We start from the raw sequence: 23,530 nt of genomic DNA, 5'->3' as shown, positions 1-23,530 counted from the left end.
TGATCTCTTAAATGTATTATTTAACTGTTGGATTACTGTAAATCTAACTCTTTTTGTATAAAATCATCAACACTCACCTTTGAAATAAACATTTTCCACAATAAAAGAACAAAAAATAAATAAATTTCAAAGGGAAAAAGTGCAACATATTGGTTTAAATTGTAAGCAGTTCTTTTTTCTTAATTCTAATAATGCTTCTTGGCAAACTTTTTTTGATACAAACCTTGATTTATTGCCTTTATTATAGGGTAACATGTGTATAGATTCTAAGATTCATTGCTTAGAAAAATTCTACTTTATAGGGTAAATTGAGGTATTTATTTGATCTTGATTGAATTTTTCCCCAGATGGTTAAAATATCTTTAAAAGTGTGGAACACTTGTTTAATCAATCCATTTGCAGTGGTCTCTAGTAGGAATTAAGATCTTGTAAGTTGTACTCGGAAAGAAAAAAAACAAAGGTGCACCATTTCTAGAAAGTAGAAGTGACCCACATCACTGCTGAGCTTCAGACGGTAGGTTTTGGAGTATTATTTCCTGATATTTTAACATCTCTTCCCTGATTGGCTAACACAAATGTGACACTGACTCATTTTGCCTTGCAACGTTGCTGTTTTACCTCCACAAATAAAACAAGCCTGGAGGAGTTCTGCTGTGTGGTGGAGTTGCTAATGCCAATGGTTAGCTTCTACTAGCCGAGGCATTCTTTGTTGTTTCTTGGACGCTAAACCAGCGACAGCCTTCCCCGTCGTGAGTCAGGATGGGTGAGTCCGTGAATGTTAAGTGACAGTGTGACGTAGTTCTGTCAGGCTTTTCAAATCCTAGACTTTCACCGTCTATTTCCTATCAGAAGCTAATGCAGGAGATGGGTGTAGGAGACTATTTTCATGTTCAGCCTGCATGACAACTCAGTGACGATTATAATCAGAAAAATATATATATATTTCTGTTTTCCACAGCTTTAAAACATGCTCAGAAACCAATCAGAAGTTTTTTATGCATTTTTTAAAGTGTTTGTTGCATGCAGCAAAGATCTCCTATCACACAGCATGATAATTTAAATTCTGTCAGCTCTTAGATCAGCCTTTCACATCTTTCTCCAGGGGCGTATTTAGGACTGAAGAAGATCCGGGGCTTAACACACATGCGCGCGACACGCACTAGTCAACATCACATATATGTCTTGTACCACATAATTTTTAATCTGAAGCTACATATTAAGCATTTTCAGGGCAGAGTATTGTTCCTCTTAGGGTTTAGTGTGAGATGATAGTAAATATTCCCTTTCTTTCTCCAACAACTTTACCTGATAATAAGCTAACTTTAGGCAAACCAGCAGCACAACAAATATTTTCAAATAAGACTCACAAACCTGAGTCAACACCAGTCTCATCAAAGCTGGGGTTCTGTTGCGGTACTTTTGGTCTAAAAAATGTCCTTATGTCCATCTTCACTCATGCGTTTCAGGCAGAGACTGTAGAAGAAGCCGGCTGCTGAAGGGCTTCTTCTTCAGTGGTGGAGGCTCAGGCAGGCTGTATACAAACTACTGCCAGCTGCTCCCTCTCTGTTGGACTTTGGTACTGCATGTTACTTCCGCGATTTAGATCCGGGGCTTTTCATGAAACATCCGGGGCTTCAGCCCAAGTAGCCGGGCCTAACGCCGCCCCTGTCTTTCTCCACTTAAGACTAACTTCTAAGCTCAGTCAGAAGGATTTTTTATAGTAAAAACAGACTTAAATGTACACATATGGTCCCTTTTTTCAGCTTTTTATTCTGGTGGATTAAGGAGGGGCTGTGCAGTGGTGCAGTGGTTAGAGCTGTTGCCTTGCAACAAGAAGGTCCTGGGTTCGCTTCCCAGCCTGGGATCTTTCTGCATGGAGTTTGCATGTTCTCCCTGTGCATGCGTGGGTTCTCTCCGAGTACTCCGGCTTCCTCCCACAGTCCAAAAGCATGACTGTTAGGTTAGCTGGTCTGTTTAAAATTGCCCTTAAGTGTGAGTGAGTGTGTGTGCATGATTGTTTGTCCTGTATGTCTCTGTGTTGCCCTGCGATGGACTGGCTCTCTGTCCAGGGTGTACCCCGCCTGATTGCCCATTGACTGCTGGAGATAGACACCCCCGCGACCCTACGTAGACAAAGCGGGTTCAGACAATGGATGGATGGATTAAGGAGGAGATGCTTGACATGTGTTGTTTCACAGCTGCATGTTGTTTCTCATCCACTCATGTTTCAGCACTGAGATAATTCTGCAGCGAAGGGAGACAGAGTTTTTTTAAACTGTTGTTGGAACACTAGAAGTTTACACAAGGAAGGATGAAGGAGGGTTGCTGGATCCATTCCCAGACCTCATCAGCATCACGCAGAGACCACACAGCCACAAAATGTTCCAAAACAGCTCAGATAGAGGGGGTAATCTAAGGGTATATGGTGTGTTTGATGGCGAGCGCGGCAGCTGAACGCTTCTGCAATTAAAATAAATGTTAATGTGAACACGCGATTCATTTAAAACTCACAATTCTGAGAGCAAACCCCCCCATCTTAAATGACACAATTTTCTCTGGTAAACGGGATCGTGGTTTCAAGTGTCATTTAACAACCAGACATGATTCCCATTAGAGTTGGAAGCAATTAAGAGAAAACTCCTCTGGGCATAAACAAAGGCAGGAGAGGCCATGTTTGTGAGCTGTGAGGCTTTTTGAAGGCTTCACATTCCTGTGAGAAGAAACCGTGTAAACAAGCACAGATGGATTATTCAGGACACATTCGCCTTCAGGCTGTCGACAAAACTTTTTTATATAAACTGCTCAAGAAAACTTAACAAAATGACCGCCGAGATGTGGGCATCTCTCTGGAACATCACCCAGGCCCCTTCATCACCAGCACACGACGAGCTCCAGCCAACCACGGGATCGTGCTGGCCTGTCTCCCACCAATTAGTCCCCCTCTTCTGGGCTAATTGGCTGATAAAAAATGAGGACGGCCTCTTCACCCGGTCTGAGTTGTGACACCAACTGGCAGAGAGGATTATGAGGCTTATGGAGCCCAGTGACACTCGGGGAGGATCACTCCTCCGCTGCTGGTTTCCTCGTCATGTGGGGCCACCAAAAACATCTGCCCGCTTGACTTCTTTCCTCATTAATTCATTTGAGGTCTGGGTGATATCAGTGTTACAGCATGTTAAAGGGAAATTGCACGGGTCTTACTTTTGATTTATTAATTTTTTTCTTGCCAGGGCTGTAGAGATTTTGGGGATTCTAAGAAAATCTCCCGGACAGCAAACTCTTGCTTCAGATGCATGTTGATCCAAATAAATTCAACTTTGATAAGAAATCCTGGCTTTTGAGATATGGAACTGTGGAAAACTTATTGGTAATTTATTTGTATTTCAATTCCAACAAGTTGGAATTTTTTAAACCTGCTCAGATGGTCATGATCGATATTTATTCAATTTCTGATTTATTATCATTTGTTACCTTTACTATGGATTTGGCTTCGTTTTCTGTAATACAATTTAGTTATTTAGTTAATTAAACTTGTTTGTGCACTACAGCTAGCAGTAGATCATTCTCACATATCACTCATGATTATCTTGTTTCCTGTCTGTCTTTGCTGCTGTTTTTTTAAAAGATGACAAAAATTAAACAAAAAGTATCTATGGAACACCTGGCAGCATTTTTGTTGGATATTAGAAGAAAAATATGCTAAAAAGCTGTAGTAAAATGAAATTAGATGGATAATGCTTTGATTAGAACTTAGGCGCTTAAAAACAGTAATAAGCAGGGTATAGCATATAACAGAATGATAAAAAGCTTAAAAAACAATCAAAAGCTCAATCAATAATATATACTAACTTATCATTAAGAGTTATTAATATGTAAGTGCTCAAAGGAGCAAGAAAGAAAGCATCTGCTTATTTAATATGATTGAATTTAATAAACTGAACTAACAAAAAAGAGGCAAAAAGCTCTTTGCTCTCACTGTTAAAGCAATATTAACGTTCATAAGATCAAAGTTGAACACATTTAGATTAAATCATAACAGAAACTTTAAAATACACATTTTGGGGCATAAAGAAAATAAAAAACCTAAAGTTGAGCAGCTTTTAGTGTCACACTGTTCATTAGTGGGTGCTTTGCTCTCTGTCATGTCTCCAATTAGCTTTCATAAAGTTACAATAAGAAGCTAATTAGCTCACGCGGAAGACTCCGGTTGTGAATAGGTGCATCCCTTTAAGTCCCACCTTTTCCGTTCCCGCAGACTGACCAATCAGCGTGCTCGCTGTGCCTCGATGGGACGTAACGTCAACTGCCGTCGTGTCGGGATTGGAATGTTACCGACTAACAATCGGAACAACGGAGCACTCGGTAATTGGACGCTAGAATCAAGGAATCCGGTCTTTTTGAACATTTTTCTCAGCCGTGAACCCACTTTGAGGTTACTCGCGCTGACCGGAAAACTTCACCTGCTTCGCGGCTCTCCGCCGATAAGGTTTTATGTTTTATATCGGCGCGTTTGAGGGTTTGTGGGGAGGTGATAAATGAGTGGAGAGAATGCAGGGATTTGTCAGGTTACAGTTGGACCGCTGAGCTGCCCTGCTTCACAGAAGCGTCTCCCGGTGTTTCGTTTCTCCTCACAAGGCACCATGGAAAGGTAAAGAAGCGGACCGGGACCAAAATTCAACCGGAGGCTTGAGGGTAGGAGCGCGGTGGTCACACCGCCGGGCTCGCGCTGCCCGAGGTTAGCGAGTTAAAGCTCCAAACCGGGCTGTACCTTTACGTCTGGGAGAGCCTCGGGGACCCCAGCCGCTGGTCGCCTTCAGAAGGAGAGTTCTCTGTCCGCTGTCGGGCAGTTTTCGTTTGAAAAGCCTCGTTGGAGCTGACTGAATGAGCAGGAAGGGGACCGGTGGCTGTGTATATCGAGTCCGCGGAGTCCGGGCAGCGCCAGTCCGTGTCGGTGCTCCAGAGCCCCGCCGTAGGCGTCTTTAGATATGGTGAAACTCTACAGAAGAGGGAGAATGGGAAAACTCGTCTAAAATCGCCCACATGCACTGGATCAATTGTTGGATATCGGATCAGAATACGCAGAAGGGGAGTTGGAGATCCTTGGAAGCAGCCGGAGGATGGAGCGGTGTAGCCGGGGTTAGTGAGAGCCGAACTTCGGACCTCTTCACCTTTCTTATTCCTGATCAACTCGCCTCTGCTCCCAGGACACATGCAGGCCAAAAAACGCTACCTGATCCTGGTCTCCGCCGGTGCCTGTCTAGTGCTTCTGTTTTACCTCGGAGGGTTGCAGCTTCCAGCGGCCAGGAGCCGGCATGGGCGCAGCAGAATCGAGCAGCCGTGGCCTCACTACTCCGACCCGTTACAGGTTTTCCTGCCCTGGGATCAGACGGACACTGAGGAGTACAACCTGCACATATCTCCCCGTCAGAAACGGGACGTCAACAGGAGTGTTTACAAAAGCAAACGGTGCCGCATGGACTCCTGTTTTGACTTCTCTCCGTGTCAGAAGAACGGATTCAAAGTTTATGTTTACCCCCAGCAGAAGGGGGAGAAGATCTCAGAGAGTTACCAGAACATTTTATCCATCATTGAGGGATCCAGGTTCTACACCTCAGATCCTGGACAGGCGTGTCTGTTTGTCCTAAGTGTGGACACTCTGGATAGGGACCAGCTGTCCCCTCAGTATGTCCACAACCTGAAGACTAAAGTGCAGAGCCTTCCTCTGTGGAACGATGGTAGGAACCACCTCATATTTAACTTGTATTCGGGGACATGGCCTGACTACACGGAAGATCTCGGCTTTGACATCGGCCAGGCCATGCTGGCCAAGGCCAGCATCAGCACCGAGAACTTCAGGCCCAGCTTTGATGTGTCGATCCCCCTCTTCTCCAAGGAGCACCCGAGGACTGGCGGGGAGAGGGGGTACCTCAAGTACAACACCATCCCGCCTTTTAGAAAGTACATGCTGGTGTTCAAGGGGAAACGCTACCTGACTGGCATCGGCTCGGATGCACGGAATGCCTTATACCACGTCCACAATGGGGAGGATGTGGTGCTGCTCACCACCTGCAAGCATGGCAAAGACTGGCAGAAGCACAAGGACGCACGCTGTGACAAGGACAACGCGGAGTATGACAAGTAAGTCCAAATTACAGGTGCTTTAGAGAGACCACTCAAACTTTAGGCACAAAGATTTCGTGCTTCAAAGCATCTCATCCACAGCTCGCACTGTTCTCAGCTCTCAACATTTCCGGTTTCCATTGTCAGATAAAAAAGTTGGACTTGGATAGAAAACCAAATGCTTCTGATTCTTTTTAGATCCCCCTCCACATAACTCCCTCTCCTGCTTGCCCTGGACACCCCCTTCCCTCCCTTATTTCCCCATGCAGGAATTCACCCTCCCCAGCTTCGCTCATTCCGAGCACTGTAGTCCTTTTTCCTTTATGCGTGGATATGCACAGACACGTTTGATTTGCACTTTGTATATTTAGTGCAAATGAGGTGAAAATCAACTGTAGGAGTTGTGCACCAGATGATCATCAAGCTTAAAGTAGCTGCGTTCTGCCAAGAGGCTGCTTCCCACATCCAAAGGTGCATACTTGATGTAGGCTGCAGTGGTTGAATTATAAAGTGATTTAGTGCAAATCAGTCATAAAGGGTTAATTGGCACCCTAATTTGCAGGCGTTAGTGGCATCATTTGTGTTTAGCCCCCAGGGACAGTCAATTACTTCTAATTTTTGGAGTCTTGGTTTTGTCAAGGTGGTAATTAATGGTTCCCTCCTCCTCTCTCCTGGGATCAACAGCTGCAAATGCCTGATATGTTTTAATATAGAGGGCAGTGTTGTCTCAGGTTCAGGTTTATGAGCCGAACTCAACTGGCAAGCTCAGTTTTGTGTGAGTGACATGGGTTTGATCAGCCTGTGGGTCCTGGCATCGTTAAAGGCTGAATAAACTCGAGGCATGTGATAACAGCTTGTCCTAGTGGGCGTGTGTGTGTAACTCGTCTTTAAGGGTTTTGAAGTTCATTCTGTGAGAAAACGGAGCGAAAGGAGCTCCGGGACCCTTGAAGTCATCGCGCGTTGTGTTGAGATGGGAAGCAACTTTCTCTGAACTCAAAATGAACTCAAGAACCTTCACAGACTTGCAGCTAAAGTAGAAAAGCGCTCAAAAAAATTCACAAGCACACACTTGTCTCTCCCATTCGTCACCCTTTTCTCCCACTTCTCCCTAACACACACACACTTCACCCTCCTCGTCCCACCGGATGCCTCGGGCTCGATGTCACCCATAGAGATATGTCATCCATTATCTGGGCATTCCAGTCGTCTCCAGACGGCCCACCTCTGCTCCAGTCATGGCTCCCATCTCCAAACGGATCGGACCCTGTTTGTTCCCAGGAGGAAGCTTTGCCTCTCTAGAACATCTCGGATCTGATCATTGATCCAGCAGATGTAGGTAGTTCAGGGAATTCTGAATCTTTAGTGTGCTTCACAGTTGATCTACTTTGATCAATATCGCTAGTTCCTGTTAGTCGTTTTGTTTCCAGCATCAGCGCCGTGTTCAGTTTCAATTTCTCTACCAGGCCAAAAAATAAGTAAATAAAAAAAAAATCTATTTTCATTTTCAATGAAACGTGGAAACAGTTGAGCACGAAGTTTGCTTGTAATTGCTCCACTGTACAACTCAGTGGTTTGAGACACATTTTTATGTTTCAGAATAGATGTAGCAGGTTAAAACCTGTGCTCGAGACGCCAGTCAATGTTATCTGCAAAGTTTGACCAATAAATTCAAGCATTCAGTAACCTGCTTTAAAACTAATCTGAACTTCATTTTTTAAATCAAGTTTGAAGCCCTTTGGCTGCCAACCCACTCTTTGCAGGAAGCCTGACACGGAGCAAGCTCTCTCGAGTAAATGGATCGACGTGCAGCCAACTGGTTGGTGTTTTAGTTGTAGAAGCTCAGGGGGGAACTGACAATGCCTTGCAGGGATGCTGTGCTGCAGACTCAGGAATGTACATATGTGTCAGAGCAGCTGTTAGCAGCTGAGCACGGAGCAGTGCCAAGGCTGCAGAGGACGTGCACATACCTGGGTGCTCAGTTTTTATGGAACATGAAGCATACTTTAAACGCAGAGGGGTATTCAAGCAATAAAGCCCATAATCAATGCATTTCAGACGTTCACACAGTGTCATTACATGTAGTAGTTCTTTGGCTGGCCTAATTCTGCTCATTTCTCAAAGAATGCAGCAGGAAGTCTGGATATTGGTACCTGAAGTTGCCATGCTCCTTACATTTATCCAATTGATTTTCTTTGCTGTAATAGCGTCCAATTGGAGTCACTCCAGTCCACATCCATGGCCAAGCACCGATGAAAGGGCCTATTCACTGCGACATTATCCACTGAGTTTTCCGAGCTGCTGACAATAATCCAGGGAGAGGACAGTGGAAGGCTATTACGGGCTCTACAATTGGGGGAAAGAAAAAAAAATGTATGTAAGTTGGCAGAAATCCTATGCCTTGTGCCGACTAAACCTCTTTTACTGGAATTCTTCCTACAGGGAATTAGATTTTTCTTTGTTTTGTTTGTGAATGCAACATCATCCTCGCTCTTTTTAAAATAACACTTTGTGTCATTTAATCAATTTCTGCCTTGTGTCATGTTGGATCCGGGCCTGAGCAGCGTTTCTGGCGTCACTTATGTAGGTCAGCATTACAGCAACTCTGCTCGAGTCCCGTGTTCTTCTGGCAAGCAGATAATCCTGCAGAAATCAAAAGTGCATTCTAATATCACAAGTCAATCACTCAAAGTGATTCGTTATTACTGATGGGTGTTCCGTTAAAGTTCAACTGCACATTTCCTTTTGTTTTTTACTCTCCGTGAGGTATTTCTACTGCTAAGAGCTGTGTCATCATACCCCCATTTAATACTTAACCAGCTTTGTTGATATGTATTGACTTTGTACTTTGGCTACTTCACAGGCAGCTGCCGCTCAAGGTCACTCAGGGAATTTGAAAACTTGGAGGCAATGAAGACAAGTGGCGGGAAAGATTAAGAGGGATGACAATGTCAAGAGGGGCTAGAGTAAATGTGTTTGTCTCCGTGTGAGAATGAGTGATGGTGCTCATTGCATTGGAGGGTCTGAAGAGTTGCACTTTCAGTGTGAACATTTCTTTGCATGTGATTTTAGCATGGGTAAGAAATCTAAACTATTGGCTGGACCTTAATGAAATCCTTACAAGTACATCTACAACTGATTACCTGTTGGAGTTAACCCAATTCTAGACGGCGTAGGCAAAAACAGAAATGGCTGTAACTCGTAAGGTTTTTTAAATACTGAGTTTGTTGTAAACTAGCATGGGAAGACAGGGGTGGACATTAACTTCAAAACCAACCGGCCAGCCGGGCCGGTAACTCTGAATATTTACCGGCCCCGCCAAGAATCTACCGGCCCCGCTGGTCAGCTGCCAAAACGAGTCAAAATAACAACTGAACCGTTTTAAATGTAATAAACCTTTATTTTGTACACATTCACAAACATAATAACGTATTCAAGTTTGAATTTGTTTGTTCCCTCAACAAAACTCTATTTTGTCGTCGCATACTTCCGGCATACAACGCAGTACATCACCAACTCCGCTTTGCTGTATTCGAGCCATTGACTGTGTTCGAGATAAGCCAGTTCTGCGCATATTAGACCAGCAGTGATCGGCGAGCAGTGCATGCCGGTTAGATTTGTGTCCGACTTGACGCCGACTTGCTCTGACGTCATGCATACGTAGGCAACGATAACCTCGTGAGATCAAAGCGGCCGCAGATTTTGGAGCAAGGCGCTGCAGTTGCTCTCCACCGGCTGCAAAACCTAGAGGATGACGGGAAACGCCTGGCTCTCACCTGATCTAAGATCTGATTGGTTCATATTTTGATCCAAGCATCCGGTGGTAGAACTTGAAATGTTAGTTGTTCACATGTTTTCTGTAAATCATGTTACGTTGATGATGACAACTATGTAGGCCATAAAGAGAAATGTGTTTAGTTTTCTTTTGTCACGTTTCCTATGAGCACACTGAAGCTACAGCTGATAACCTTTACTTATTATTACAGTCATGTTTTCATATACAATATATGATATCCACAAGCACGTGAGGATGTGTTTCAGCTGCTAACAGGCACCAGAATTAAAATTGAACAAGTGTGAATGCTAACGCGATATCTTCAGCCACCGTCACCTTCGAGCTACACGTAGGGAAATCCAAGAGATTCAACTGGCAGAAACAACTGGTTCACACCTCTCTCTCTCTCTCTCTCTCTCTCTCTCTCTCTCTCACTCACTCACTCACTCACTCACTCACTCACTCACTCACTCACTCACACACACACACACACACACACACAGGAAAAGAGAGCTGAGAAAAGGCAGAGGAAATGGAGGACACCAAGTAGTTAAAAGAAAAACTACAGCTGAGCCGAGGCGCACCTCGACTGGGGCGCGTCTGATCTGAACTGAGGAGCAGGCGAGCAGCGGCCGAATTTCGTGAGCGATTCGCTTCTCGGCGCTTCCGCGGCCGGTGTGTCCCCGGCGTAAACGCCGGCTTTCGGCCACTCCCCCTGCTGCTTCCGTCTGCTCTCGTCTGTTTTCCAGGCGAGGCGCTGCTCAACTCAAAAACGGCCATTCTCTGCGCCTCCCATCTTCTTTAAACCGCCAAGAATCATTCCACCTACGCACACGCTTCTCTGCTTCATATCGTTTCGAACTGTCTCGCTTCTCCTCACCAGTTTTAAAGCGTTTTGCCGGAGATTTCATCAAGAAATCCCATCCCTGTGGCGGCGCCATCTCCCTGCGTGCTTGTGTGTTTCTAGCGTGGTTCCACTTCGTCTTTAATAGTGAACTTATAGTTCACGTGACTATAATTATGCAGTACGTGCACGAATCGTACAAGTGCAGTACGTGGCTAGAGGCGCGCAGGTTCACGGGCGCGAAACGAAAACGGAGGCTTCCTACAGGGCGGGGCCATGATGCAGGTGAAAGCCGGTGTGTAAATGACAAATAAGGCTTGGGCGCCACCCGGGCGGTAAGTCGTCAAGTATTTACCGCCCGACGAGAAAATTTAGCGCCATTGGCGCTCGGGCGCTTTAAAGGTCCACCCCTGGAAGACTATCCTTTACAACTTTACCTGACGTTATAAATTCAGGTCCAGTCCGTTCTGATTGCTATCATCCCCAGAAAAAAACAATATTAAAGCTGTCATAGCAAATCTGCAGAACAAGCTAGGTTTTGAACGCAACCACAGTCATGGAACACTCACCCCTCCCCTCGGGTGTCTTCCTTGAAATGCTTCTGCCGGAAATGGAAACCCGCAATGCTGGACAAAACAAGATAGCGCTAAACACCATTCACTGTTTTCTAGGTCCTAACGTCATTTGTTGTCCGCGACTTCAAATAATGTTTTTTATTTTGGGGCTCTGGTAGCAGCCGGCTGTTTCTCCTTCTCTCATATAATTGAGCCATGAGTCTCTCACACCAGTGGTGACCGGATGGTCCAGTAGTAGTGATGCACCGATATGAAATTTTAGGGCGGATAACGGTATCCGATGTTGTTATCACTGTTATGGCCGAAAACCAATATTTGCCGATACCAATATACTGACATGAATGCTTCTAAAGTCAGCAATTTTGTATAAAATGAAAATTATTAAAGCTGAATTTACCTTATGTACACACACCACACACATTTACGCTTCTGAGATGATTACAATCACTGTCACATGACTAAACAATTACACGTCACCCCCTCACCCTCTGAAACAAGCAAACAAACGGAGACGAGATGGAAAAATTATTGGTTGTTAATATCGGCCTGGTTTTATTTATACGACCAATACCGATCTGTTAAAAAATTACTAACATCGGCCGATACCAATGTTGATGCCGATATATTGTCCATCCCTATCTAATAGTTGCTTTTGGTCCCAAATATATTGGCAAAGGTTTATAGACAAATGCGAGAGAACCACTGTATTAGTTATTTAAAAATATACTATGTTAGAACATTAAGAGGCATGAAAAACTGTTTTCCAAATTTGCCATTGTAGCTTTAAACTACCCCTATCCCCTTGTATATAGTCCACATATTTGCAGAACAATCAAATGAAAATTATGTAAAAATTGCAACTAAAAAAAGGGTCTCATCATCCCTTTTCCACTTTTTCCCTCTTACCACCCCATTCTGTAAAAACAGCCATATAGGGACATTGATGCAAGTTGGATTTAGGAGCCGCCACATCTCCATCCCCGTCAGAGTGGGGCCTGACACATTGTTGACACAACTCCACAGAGCGAGAGACAGTAGCTGATGGGAAGCCAAGCGAAGAAAACCAGCAACACTTCCTCTCCACCTTATCTCAGTGGAACACTGTTATTATGAGTGGGAACAGCCGCTCTCACGTGAATGTCAGCGCTGTGGTGGCGCCCGATAGTGGACTCCCTGTTAGAGATTTGTAGTGCAGAAGCAAACAGTGGAGAGGGTGTCACACTTCTCGGGTTGCCATTGTTTGTTTTTTCTCCAGTCAGATTAATAAATCATGAATATTTCATTAATGCCTGCTCTCCCTGATAAAGCATCGAGCTTGTGATGGAGAATGTTAATGTTGTAGAGGATAATTAGTTTGAATGCAGTGCAGTGTAATTGGGACTCTTTGATACTTGGGTGTGTGCATTTGTGTTCGGTAAACTTAATCCTATAACTACATAAAACCTCTGTTTGTTGTTTTATCTTATCAGACCGGCTAAGCATCTCAAATCCCCTCTACTTTTACTGTCTTTGCCTTTCTCTCATCTCTTTATAGCCGTGTGTGGTGTGTGTGTGTGTGTGTGTGTGTGTGTGTGTGTATGTGTGTGTGTGTGTGTGTTGTAGTATGCGCAGCGAGTCTGTGTTTCTGTAATGGCTCTTTTTAAAAGCTGCTGTTTTCTATAGAGCTGCAGGCCTTTATGGCAAACTTAAATCACAAGCATTTTTCTCACTGAAAATGATTTTATGTGTTCCCACATTGTTTGTTTTTGCTTAAAATTTACAACATGAATAAATAAAATCTGAACTTATACTAAGCAATACAAAGTAATAAATTATCTGTCGTTTTGACATTTAAAGCACTCCCAGGATACAAATAGTAAAAGAAACGTCATATTTTAGAGCTACAGCATTTGTGTTTGGTGTTCACCCAACATTTTGATGCTCATCACACACAAAAAAGTGTCACTTTTCATTGCACAGTGTTGTCCAAAAGACTTCAGCTGATCTTCCATTAATGTCTTAAGTGAACCCAGCTGGACACCTCATGTTCTTTAGCTTAAACTTAAAGGAATTGGAAGCCTTGAAAAGGAGTCCCAACTGTCTTGTTCTTAAGAACTTTGACTCCATCATGGCCAAGACGATGAAGATTACACAAACAGACGAGAGCTAGTATCATCTGTTCCTGAATCCTGGTGTATATGTTGCTGTCCGGTGCAAAGTTAATGACATTTTTTTTTACATGAACCGTTTCCTTAAATGAACATATTCGTTACCAAGGATGTAAGAAAATATCGATATGGCAATACATCGTGATATTTTCCTGCAATATATCGATAATCAAAAGCTGTTAATCAAATATGTGGAAAATGTTAAAAAAATTGGTCTTTTCTTTTGGTGCAATTCAAACATTGACCGCTTGTTGGCAGCAGAGTGCAATGGCTTTTGTCTCCACCACTGAAATGTGAATCCCTGGGTGTTTCTCAATGCCAAGGAACCTTGCCTTGATGTCTTGGCCCCGCCCCGGTTTCCTAGGAGATATGTCATCAGGAGCCGCCAAGACGTATTCCAATTAGGGATGGGTACCGAATTCGGTACTTTTTAAGGTACCGACCGAATTCCATAGTACCGACCGAGCACCGATTCACGTCGTTTCAAACGGTGCCTCGTTTCGGTACCCGTCCATCATAACGAGAACTTGCCTAGACAGCTGCGCATGCGCAAGAGCGTTATGTCGTCGGTCCCTGCGAGTGAGTTGTAAACAGAGCAGCATGGGTAGAAAGAACGCACGCTAACGCTTGGGTCTACTTCACTAAATGTGATGGGTAACTGGGTGATGAAACCAGCGACAGACAACGATCTAAGTGAGTCATCCTCATCTTAATCTGTTCCGGTAGGTAAATGTATAAGATAACGTTACCTTGATATGCTAGCTTCCGTTTCGCTAATGGTGCGTTCGCTTTCTCCTCGGAACTCCGAATTTCCGCCTAGAAGAACATGAACACGCTCTAAAGTTTGGCTTCACTTTACTAAATGCGACGGGTGATTGGTTGAAGAAGAAACCAGCGACAACGATCTAAGTGTGAGGCATCATCGTTTTAATCTGCTCCAGCAGTTAAATAAACTGTTAAAGATAACGTTAGCTTAATATGTTAGCTTCCATTGCCACCGTTGTTATCAGCTAATGGTGCGTTCGCTTTCTCCTCGGAAATTCTAACTTCCCAGTAGGAAAAATCAAATGAAAAAAGACTGCAAAAGGAATGAAGATACACAGTAAATTTAGTTCACAGTAAAGATATTTGCTTCAGTTTAATTATCAGCTTATAAAACTACAAGGACGATGTTAAAATACAAACAGTTGAATGTTATTTATCAAATATTGTTATATATAGAGAAAAATATATATTTAATTATAAAAGAGAATTAAAATAAACACTCAAAAGTATCGAAAATTGGTACCGGTATCGATTCGTAGGTACTGGGAATTAGTACCAGATGGATTCAAATGTCAAAGGTACCCATCCCTAATTCCAATGTTCATGTTCTACTGAGGCGTGTGTTCTCCGTTTGTTAGCCGTTTAGCTAGCTGAGAAAGGATACATGGGAGGTGTCTAGTAGCCTAGCCTTGGTCAAAATTACCCAGAATACACCATGGTATTTTCAAAAGGATGGCGGATCAGAAGCCGGCAGCTACTTAAGTGACACTTTTTCAAGTATATAAGTAAGCCAACTAATTTAAAATGTTTTTTGAATCCAAGGAAGTTTTCTATGATTGGTTGGTTGCTTAGTAGTCGTAGCTTCAGTGGCTAGCGGGTAGTAACTCGTTTACATATTCAATTTAACAAAAATATACATAATTTAAAAAGTAAAAGGCTCATTATATATTTATATTACGTGTCACGTGACGTTACGTGGCCGCCGTGGTCACGTGATCCAAGTCTGTTCCATTTAACTGTTTTGTTTGACCAAGGAAGGGCAGTATCCTTGGAAGCAAGGTGCCTGGCCTCGTAAGACATCGCCTCGCAAGGCCAGGCGCCATGGCATTGAGAAATGCCTCCTCTGTTATGGTTCAGATACCTCATGTTAAACATGTTATGTAGCAGTTTGGACTGTTTATTGAATATTACTACAATAAAAGATCGCTAATAACATCTGACTGAATATATTGATACAATTTTCTTATATTGATCGATATCAATAATAACTGAACATTAAAAAAAAATGTTACTAATTATATTATGTGCAGCCCTGGCCATTTTACTTTTGGTATTTTTTTTTACTCCGCCTCTTCTCGCTGCAACATCTTTCTGGCTGATGCTCTGTTTTGGTTTGAGAGGGGAGGGCCTGGTGACGTAGCGTGCCCGAGTCTGCGGTTTTGATTGGTTAGGAGTAAGTAGTGAGTCTAGTATGCTGCTACCTGATAGATTATGATCAAAAAAGATTATAATGAAAAAGGGAAACTTTTTTAATCAAAATTTTAGTGACCCATTTTTTTTTCAATCGCAGCACATGTCAATCGATTAGATATATTGAACCATTGAATTATCGTCCAGCCCTATAGTCTCCCCTGTATTGTGATACCTATCATATCACCAGAATTTTACCAGTAAACATCCCTATTAGTCACAAAATTAACATATTGGTCAATTCAATTTCTTTTTTGCCCCTACCCCTAAAATGCCTCGAAATGGTCCTGGATGTGGGATGGAGTTTTGTATCAAATATTTAAATATTACATGCTTCTAAATTATTGCTTTACACATGTAGTAGATAAATTAACTTTTATTTTCAAGCACTTTGTTTAGTTTTCTTGTTTTTTATTTGACTATTTTCCTATTCTGTCACTTACCTTCCTGCATCTCCTCTCAATCCTCCAGAAAAACTGCTTCCTAGCTTTCATACTAAATAAGCATATTTTAGATTAAGCATTGTATGCTGATGTTTACCCGATCTTGATTACATTACATTTCAGTTTATGTAAGAGAAATGGGGGCAAAAATGGAAGATGCATTGCCTTTTGCTTCTCTAAAGGGTTTGGCAGTTTATTAGATAATGTTTTAACCTTTGGTAAATGTGCCCACATTTATGTAGTAATAAGAAGTGCAGCCAACATTTTTCTGACCCTACCAGGATTACAAAGCCATGAGTGACCCAGTACTAGGGGACATTTGAAATCTTGGTGTTGGCGTAGCCATTGTTACAGGAGCTTATGATGGGTGGTTACCTATTGGTTGTGTTTTTTGAACAATCATTCATCAGTCATCTTGAGAGCTACCTGAACTCAGATTTCATCGAACATTGAAAACCAGTTTTACTTTTGTGAAAAGACAAAATTGGTCCTGATGAAACTAAAAGGTTATTGATTAAATCATCACGAAAAGGGTGTTTTCCATCTAGTTTCAGCAGATTTTTTATTGTTTTGGCCTTCTTGCCCACACATGATCGTGTGTGTGTATGTGTGTGTGTGTTTGGTCTTTGTCTTCATGCACAGGCGTGTAAATACATGTCTATTGCTGTGTGCACACATGATGGCTGGGGTCATGACCCTGCTGTCTGTCCCCTTGCTGAGTGACGAAGACAAAGGCCCCAGTTGCTGACCCACATTCAGAGGGATTACTGACCCAGCCAAGCACCCCCACCCCCCAACCAAACCTCAGAGGTGGTGGAGGGGTGGGAAGCAAGAGAGAGGAAAAGAATTGGAGTGTAGGGATGTGTAGGGGGGAGTGTTTGGACATAAGCTCAGGTCACACACAGGATCAGACGAAGCCCAAGTGCACAGTTCTGCACCCCTGCTTACGCCCACCCCCAAACCAGCTGCTGTTAAAGGATGGGGAGATGAATCAGCTGGGTGGGATTCCCCCTGAAATGAAAATCAGTGGTGTTAAATACAGGCCCTTGGAATCATTTCCTCATTATAACAAGTACCAATTTCCACTTTAAAAGCAGAGAAACAGCCTCTAATGGTTGTTAAGCTTTCAGCAATTGAAAGTAAGGTGAATAATAAGGCATCATATTTCCTTCCTTCGTCAGGTCTGTCAGGAAGTGTTTAAGAAGACTGACTTAATGAGAGAGACGCCACTAGAAGTTGTGTGTGTCACTTTCCCCGTGCTCTCATCACTAACTAGTGCTGATCTGGTGATGTAGAAGTTTGCGGGCAGAGAGGGAAAGTGAGGAGCTGAGCAGTTTTCGGAAAGTTCTGACAGCACCGAGCAGAAAGGGAACAAGAACCTCTCTGGGTTTGTGTGAGTTCAATTAAGCAAGACAGGTTTGTGATTGGATGGTGCAGAAAGTGATGATCAGGAGAGGCTTATTGGCCCTCATTAAATTCTGTGGTGACGAGAGGGGTGAGGGGAGGGCATGGCTGCTGTCTGCGAGTGGGGGAGTACAACTCTTGAGTTCAAGGCTCATCTTTTCACCTTGGGGCAAAGATGATGCTGAGATTTGGCCTTCAATGGCTCAGAGCTCCTCACTAAATCTAAGCGTACACTACTTACTGAGTAGCCCCGAGAGCTGTTGTATGATTACATCATTTAGAAATTAAATTTGTTTTAACAAGCATCTGTACAAATGTGAAAAAAAGCAAATTAATTAGTTCCTGTTTTTTCACAGCTTAGTAAAAATGTTTTTTGCCTTACACGTTTTGGCTAATGACTTGCCATCATCGGTGTTAGCTGGAGTTGGTGGCGTCGCCTCCATTTATCTGCGGGCACTCTCATGAGTACGACGAAACAAGTCGAAGACACACGAGAAGCAAAGCAAGAAGCAGAAAGTACAATAAAGAAATCAGCTGTAACGGATCACTGCACATTTCGGTATTAAGACACAAATTATAGCAATATTTCAGTTAATCGATATTTTTTTACATTCAACAATGTATGTTTTACAGTTCCACCATTTCTACTTACGGTCTAAAGACCAAAAGTGACAGATTATTTGCTGCTGTGGCCCCCAAACTCTGGAACTCTCTCCCCCTGAGCCTGAGATCAGTGGACTCAGTGGTCTCCTTTAAAAAGCAGCTGAAAACTCACCCGTTCAGGCTGGCTTTTGTATGACCTTCTTCACCCTCTCCTTGTTCTGCTCTCCCCACCTATTCCACCTTCCTCAGGATCCACTGATTTCCCTCTTTCCTATTCACTCTCCCTCTTTCTTTACATTTTTAATCACAATTGTCTATTTTTTGCTCATTTAAAATATATTTTAACCATTTTCAAAAATCTTTTTAATATTTTTACATTTTTTTGTTTTGTAAAGAGCCTCGTGATTTTTATCTTGAGAGGCGCTATAGAAATGATATTTTCTTCTTCTACTTGAGCTGAGTGTAGCTTGTGGATATGTGTGGAAATCTGTGTCATTCAGGAGGCATAACAAAAAAGTAGACAAAGTAGTTTAATATTCATCTTTGTTGAGAAGGTTTTTTTGATTGTTCCGTTTGATTACATGCACAGCCCTAACAACCTGGTTAGCCTGGCGCTAGTTTGTTAGACACCAAACTAATTAGTTTTCTAGCCTTTTAAACTTCAGAGCCGTTTCCTGTAAAATTGTTGCACTCAGTGTTTCTATGAAAACAATAAAAAAACAAGAACCTCGTCTAGCATCTTTTGCTCATCCAAACAAACCCACGGAGGATTTTTCTTTACATTGGCACTACAAAATGTTTTCAGTATGTTTTAACTTACAACTCTCTCTGTTATTACATTAACCATCGTGACATCTGTTTCAAGTAAAACCTCATAGAGGATCACTTTTTCTTAGCTTAAAAAATGACAGAATAGCTGGAAAAAGGGCAAAGAAAGTTGAATGTTAAGAGTTGGAGGAAATTCAAAAACTCATGAACATGGGGTCATTGGATTCATATTGGATAGGTGGTTGGTAACAGAACCACAGATGAACCTAGAAACATAAAAACATGCGCTTGAGTTATGCGCTGAACTCCAGCTTTGGTTTTTCAGTGTGTTACATTTGAATTCCTTATGTTAATTGCTCAAATGTCAGCCTTTGAAGTGAAAATTCAACACACATTTGCTGACGGCGCCTCAGATTTGTGAGTTTCACGTCTCCCACTAAGGAAGGAAGGGGGTAGGGGCAGTCAGTGGTTTTTATTGCCCTGCAGAATGGCAGCTTTTATAGCCCCGAGAGGCTGTTCAGCAAACACACACCAACGGGCACATCAATAAGACAGGGGATCGTTTGGCGTCAACTTGAACGCTGATCTCCTTCCTTCACAGGGATGAAAACAAACACTCAGCCCCTCCACTGGTATTCATATTTAAATAGTTATTGGTAAAAGGAGGAAATCTAAAGAAAGGGCAAAGAGAAAGAGGAGGAGGCAGTAGAGTTGCGAAGTTGAAGAGGGTAATAGCTTAAAAAAGCATTATGTCACTGAAGAATGTGTGCCTGGCCTGGTGTTTAAGGGGCCAAGGCTTCAGGAGGAGAAAGCGGGTTTTGTTGGCAGTCCCATGGAGGGACTCTGTTCCCCGTCTGCTCTGTCACACTTTATGGCTCGATTGGACTTCCACTCTTGGGGTGTCAGAGTTGACACAGCACCCCCAAAAGGGCTCCCATTGTGCTGAGGTTTGTTCTCTTTCCAGAACCATTTGTGTCTCACTGACATCCCAGCTTTCACCCCTGTATGGTCCCCTCATCTTTCACTCCTCTTCATCAACCCGCTCTGCTGCAGCCTCCTCTTCCTGTGCATCTCTTTTTAAAGCCAGGCCCGACAACTGGCAGTAATGGTGCTTACACAGCTCCAGCCACCGACCACCGGGCTCAGCTCTGCCAGACTCCTCAGCACTTAAGAGATAAGCAGCTAAGCCAAAACTAACGAGGAAGCAGGAGGTGGTGGTTATGAGAGAAGAAGGTGTTTGGTGTCACCAAGGAGTCTGAGTATAAGCACGGCGTGGGTGTATGATTGACTTGGGTTTATTGCTGTTTTCTTAGTTTTATTAGCAGTTTGTTTGGTGTTGCTGCTGCGTGGAGTTTATTCAAGAGCTTGACGGGTTCTGCTCTCATGACGTTTGTTTTTATGGCAGTTTTCTGGTGGTGATGCTGAATATTTTAAACCAACGCCTACACTCCTTCTCTTTAGTTTTGATCTGTCTTTTCTTTCCCCCGCTCTTCTTAACATGCAATTAATTCTCTTGTGTTGTCATGATTTCTGTCACACCCACAGACTAAAACTGCCCCCAAAAGGCAACACTTGCTGTGAGTAATCTCATGAATAAAAATGAATTTTAAGGCCATCATCGTTTCAAATCAGTTTGGACTTCCATACCAAGAAGAATTGGACTCGATAAAGTTATTGTTTATTTCAAATCAGAATCTGGTGCTTTTTCTCCTCGCTTGTCACTTTGTGTGGTTGCATCGTCGAGGTCTTTGACGCTTTTCTTTTGCTTCCCTTTTATGCGCCCCGACTTGCCGTGTCTACCCTACCTCATCCCTGCCAAAGAAGCAAATTAGAAACACTCAGTGGAGGAAACTGGAGCGGGTAAACCCAGTGATGCCGTCAAGAACGGAAGCCAGTGGAAAAAAGACGGAACAGGGAAGCAGAAAGGGGGAAAGAAAAACTCCTGACAGAAAGAACGGCTTGAGAAGCTTTATTTTATTTACGTGGATGAACTGAAGGGTTTATTTCCCCAGAAAGTTGTGGCATGACAGTACTTTGTTTTCAAAGCGTGTGCCTCTTGTTTGCCTACGCAGCTCAGTCGGCAGCTCGCACGGCATTCCGTGGCTGTCTGAAGTGAGACGGGTGAGCGGCGCCCGCAGCAGGTTCAGATCCCAGTACAACATGTGAATCCTACAGTACGATGGGAAGGCAGGAGCATACGTTTTAGATAAATACGACACTCAAATCTAAAGTAAAAGAATGCAGTAACTGTTGGCTGAGAAACGTTGAACCAAATTTTAGCAGCTCTGGAGAAAAAAAGCACATTAAAAGGATGTTTTGGGGATTTTGAATTGTTTATTTGTAAAAGTTTTACCGTCGTAGATGGGTTCTTAAATGTACGGTTTGTAGAAATTGACATCTCACAGGATTGATGAAAAAATCGCAAAGGGGTGTAGCTATTTTAATACACAAAAACATCAATTTCACAGTATTGGACACAATTTCAGATCCAGATTTATAATGTTAAAAATATCTATACAAAACCAAAGCGTATTTATCGTATTTATCGCCAGCATATACTGTCCAAATATTGATGACCCTCCATTCTTTTATAATTTTTTCTCTGTACTCTCCGAACACTTGGACTGTCCACTTATACTTGGAGGTGATTTTAATTTTTGGATGAATACTTTAACAGACAGGCTCAGTACAGCTGGGAGTCAGCGCAATTGGCAATCCACTAAGATAGTTAAACAGTTCATGAGTGATTATGGGCTTTGTGATGCATGGCAATCTCTTCATCCCAACCGTAGAGAATATACTTTTTTCTCACACGTCCATCACTCTCATTCACGCTTGGTTTATTTTCTAGTCAGCAGCTCATTGTTGGCTGACATTTCAGACACCGAGATACACCCCATGGCTGTCAGCGACCATGCTCCAGTTTCTTTAACTCTGGTAAACAAGAAGACAATCCCACCAAGCAAAAACTGGAAGTTTAATACATCACTGCTTAAAGACGAAGTTTTTATAGAATTTTTTAAAACGGAGTGGGCTTTATATTTAGAGCATAATGACCTGCCTGGAACATCAGCATCTGTTCTCTGGGAGGCAGGAAAGGCAGTGATGAGAGGTAAAATAATCTCTTTCTCATCACATAAGAAAAAAACAGAAAACAAACGTATTCAGGAGTTAGAAGAAATCATTAAGTCTTTAGAGGCATCCACAGAAGAAGAGTTACTGAGCAAATTACGTAAAGCTAAATTAGAACTTCTTGGAATTATTGACAAAAAGACACAATTTTTAGCACAAAGACTATGAATTGTGATTTATTTTCAGCTGTTCTGACTGACCCAGGATCAGTTGTGTCAGCCTTTTTACACATCCAGGGTGTTACGGCGATACCCAACGTTCAAGCTGACACAGTGGTGCATCGACCACAAGCGTGTAAGGACCACGCGCGTTTAATTGTTTTTCAAGGCTTTTTCTTTTCATGGCAAAATAATTCTGTGGACGTCTTTTAGATTAAATTTGCTGCTCTCTGGTCTGTTCCTCGTCTGTCTCGTTTTCTATTCTTCATTGCAACACTCGTGTGTGACGGGGAAGGTCAGACAGGGTGATTACTGAAAACCTCTGAAAGGAACTTGCAGCAAAAAACATTTTGCTGACTTGAAAGCGCAAATTCTTTCAAAAAGCGTTTAAGTTCTTTTGATGGCAAAAAATGTTACATTCAAAGTAAGCATGTGAGAATGTGTTTGCGTTCGGGTTAGAGCGGTTTGTTTGTGCAACAAAATTACTGCAGCGGCCCCGCCTTCGTAAAACAATGTTGGGAAAAATTCTGCATGCATGTTTCTTGATAAATATATTTGAAAGCAATTATTACCTTTAGTTTCACCCTTGCATAAGAGCAGTGATTGCCAACTGGTGGTCCAAGGGCCAAAGTATGCCCGCCACCTGCAGCTGTCCGGCCCGCCGTAGTCCATCCGCATAATTTGCCTAGTATGTCATTGTGGCGGTAGTTGGCGGTCCTTCCGTTATAGTAAAAGCTTTCAAGTTTTATTGGTATGATGTCATTTCCTGTCATGTTTGTAAATTGTAGATATTGTGCAGAAGCTTGATTTGAAGGGAATTACGAAACAATAGAAATCGCAATCATTTCCTAAAATCCTTAAGCTATACTGTGTGGTCCAGATGCTCCTGTCTTAATTCGGCTCTAATGTTTTTCATCTTTTTGATGTGTTTCTAAAACGGAACAAACGTTTGAATTTGCTGCCATCCTATCCTATAATCATATTTTCACAGTTAATTATTTTTTATAGTTTGCATCAAACTAACATTTTGGTAAAATTTTCACATAAGTGCATTTTTAGAAAGCTGCTTTGTGGCACTTTAGGTTGTTTCATCCAAAAGCACCGTGAGACTTTCACACCATAAATCTAAAGAAACTCGAACAACTCATCATGACCTCACGATCTAAAGCAATCTCTGTTTGCATTTTAAACGCTCTATTTTCTCCTCCTGTTGCTGCAAAGTCTCTGAAACATGCCACTTGATTTTGGTGCACATCTAATCCACTCCAGTGCCTTTTGTACAGTGAAGAGCTTTCAGCGTCACTGCCTCTAAATTGAGGCCAAAGGTCA

General features: G+C 42.7%; 1 protein-coding gene across 1 annotated transcript in view; it reads left to right on the top strand.

Moving 5' to 3' along the window:
• The first annotated feature begins 4,303 nt into the window (after positions 1-4,303).
• The window catches only part of ext1b (exostosin glycosyltransferase 1b), a 144,665-nt gene continuing 125,438 nt past the window's right edge, over positions 4,304-23,530 (top strand). Inside the window, exon 1 of the mRNA XM_015973459.3 lies at positions 4,304-6,138. Within this exon, the coding sequence (XP_015828945.3) occupies positions 5,210-6,138 (929 nt within the window). The 5' untranslated portion in view covers positions 4,304-5,209. The remainder of the gene's footprint in view (positions 6,139-23,530) is intronic.

This window comes from Nothobranchius furzeri, chromosome 19 (genome assembly GCF_043380555.1).
Source record: "Nothobranchius furzeri strain GRZ-AD chromosome 19, NfurGRZ-RIMD1, whole genome shotgun sequence".
In the NCBI taxonomy this organism is placed as follows: domain Eukaryota; kingdom Metazoa; phylum Chordata; class Actinopteri; order Cyprinodontiformes; family Nothobranchiidae; genus Nothobranchius; species Nothobranchius furzeri.
Note: the sequence above shows the minus strand (reverse complement) of the source record. Positions and strands in the feature narration are given on the sequence as shown.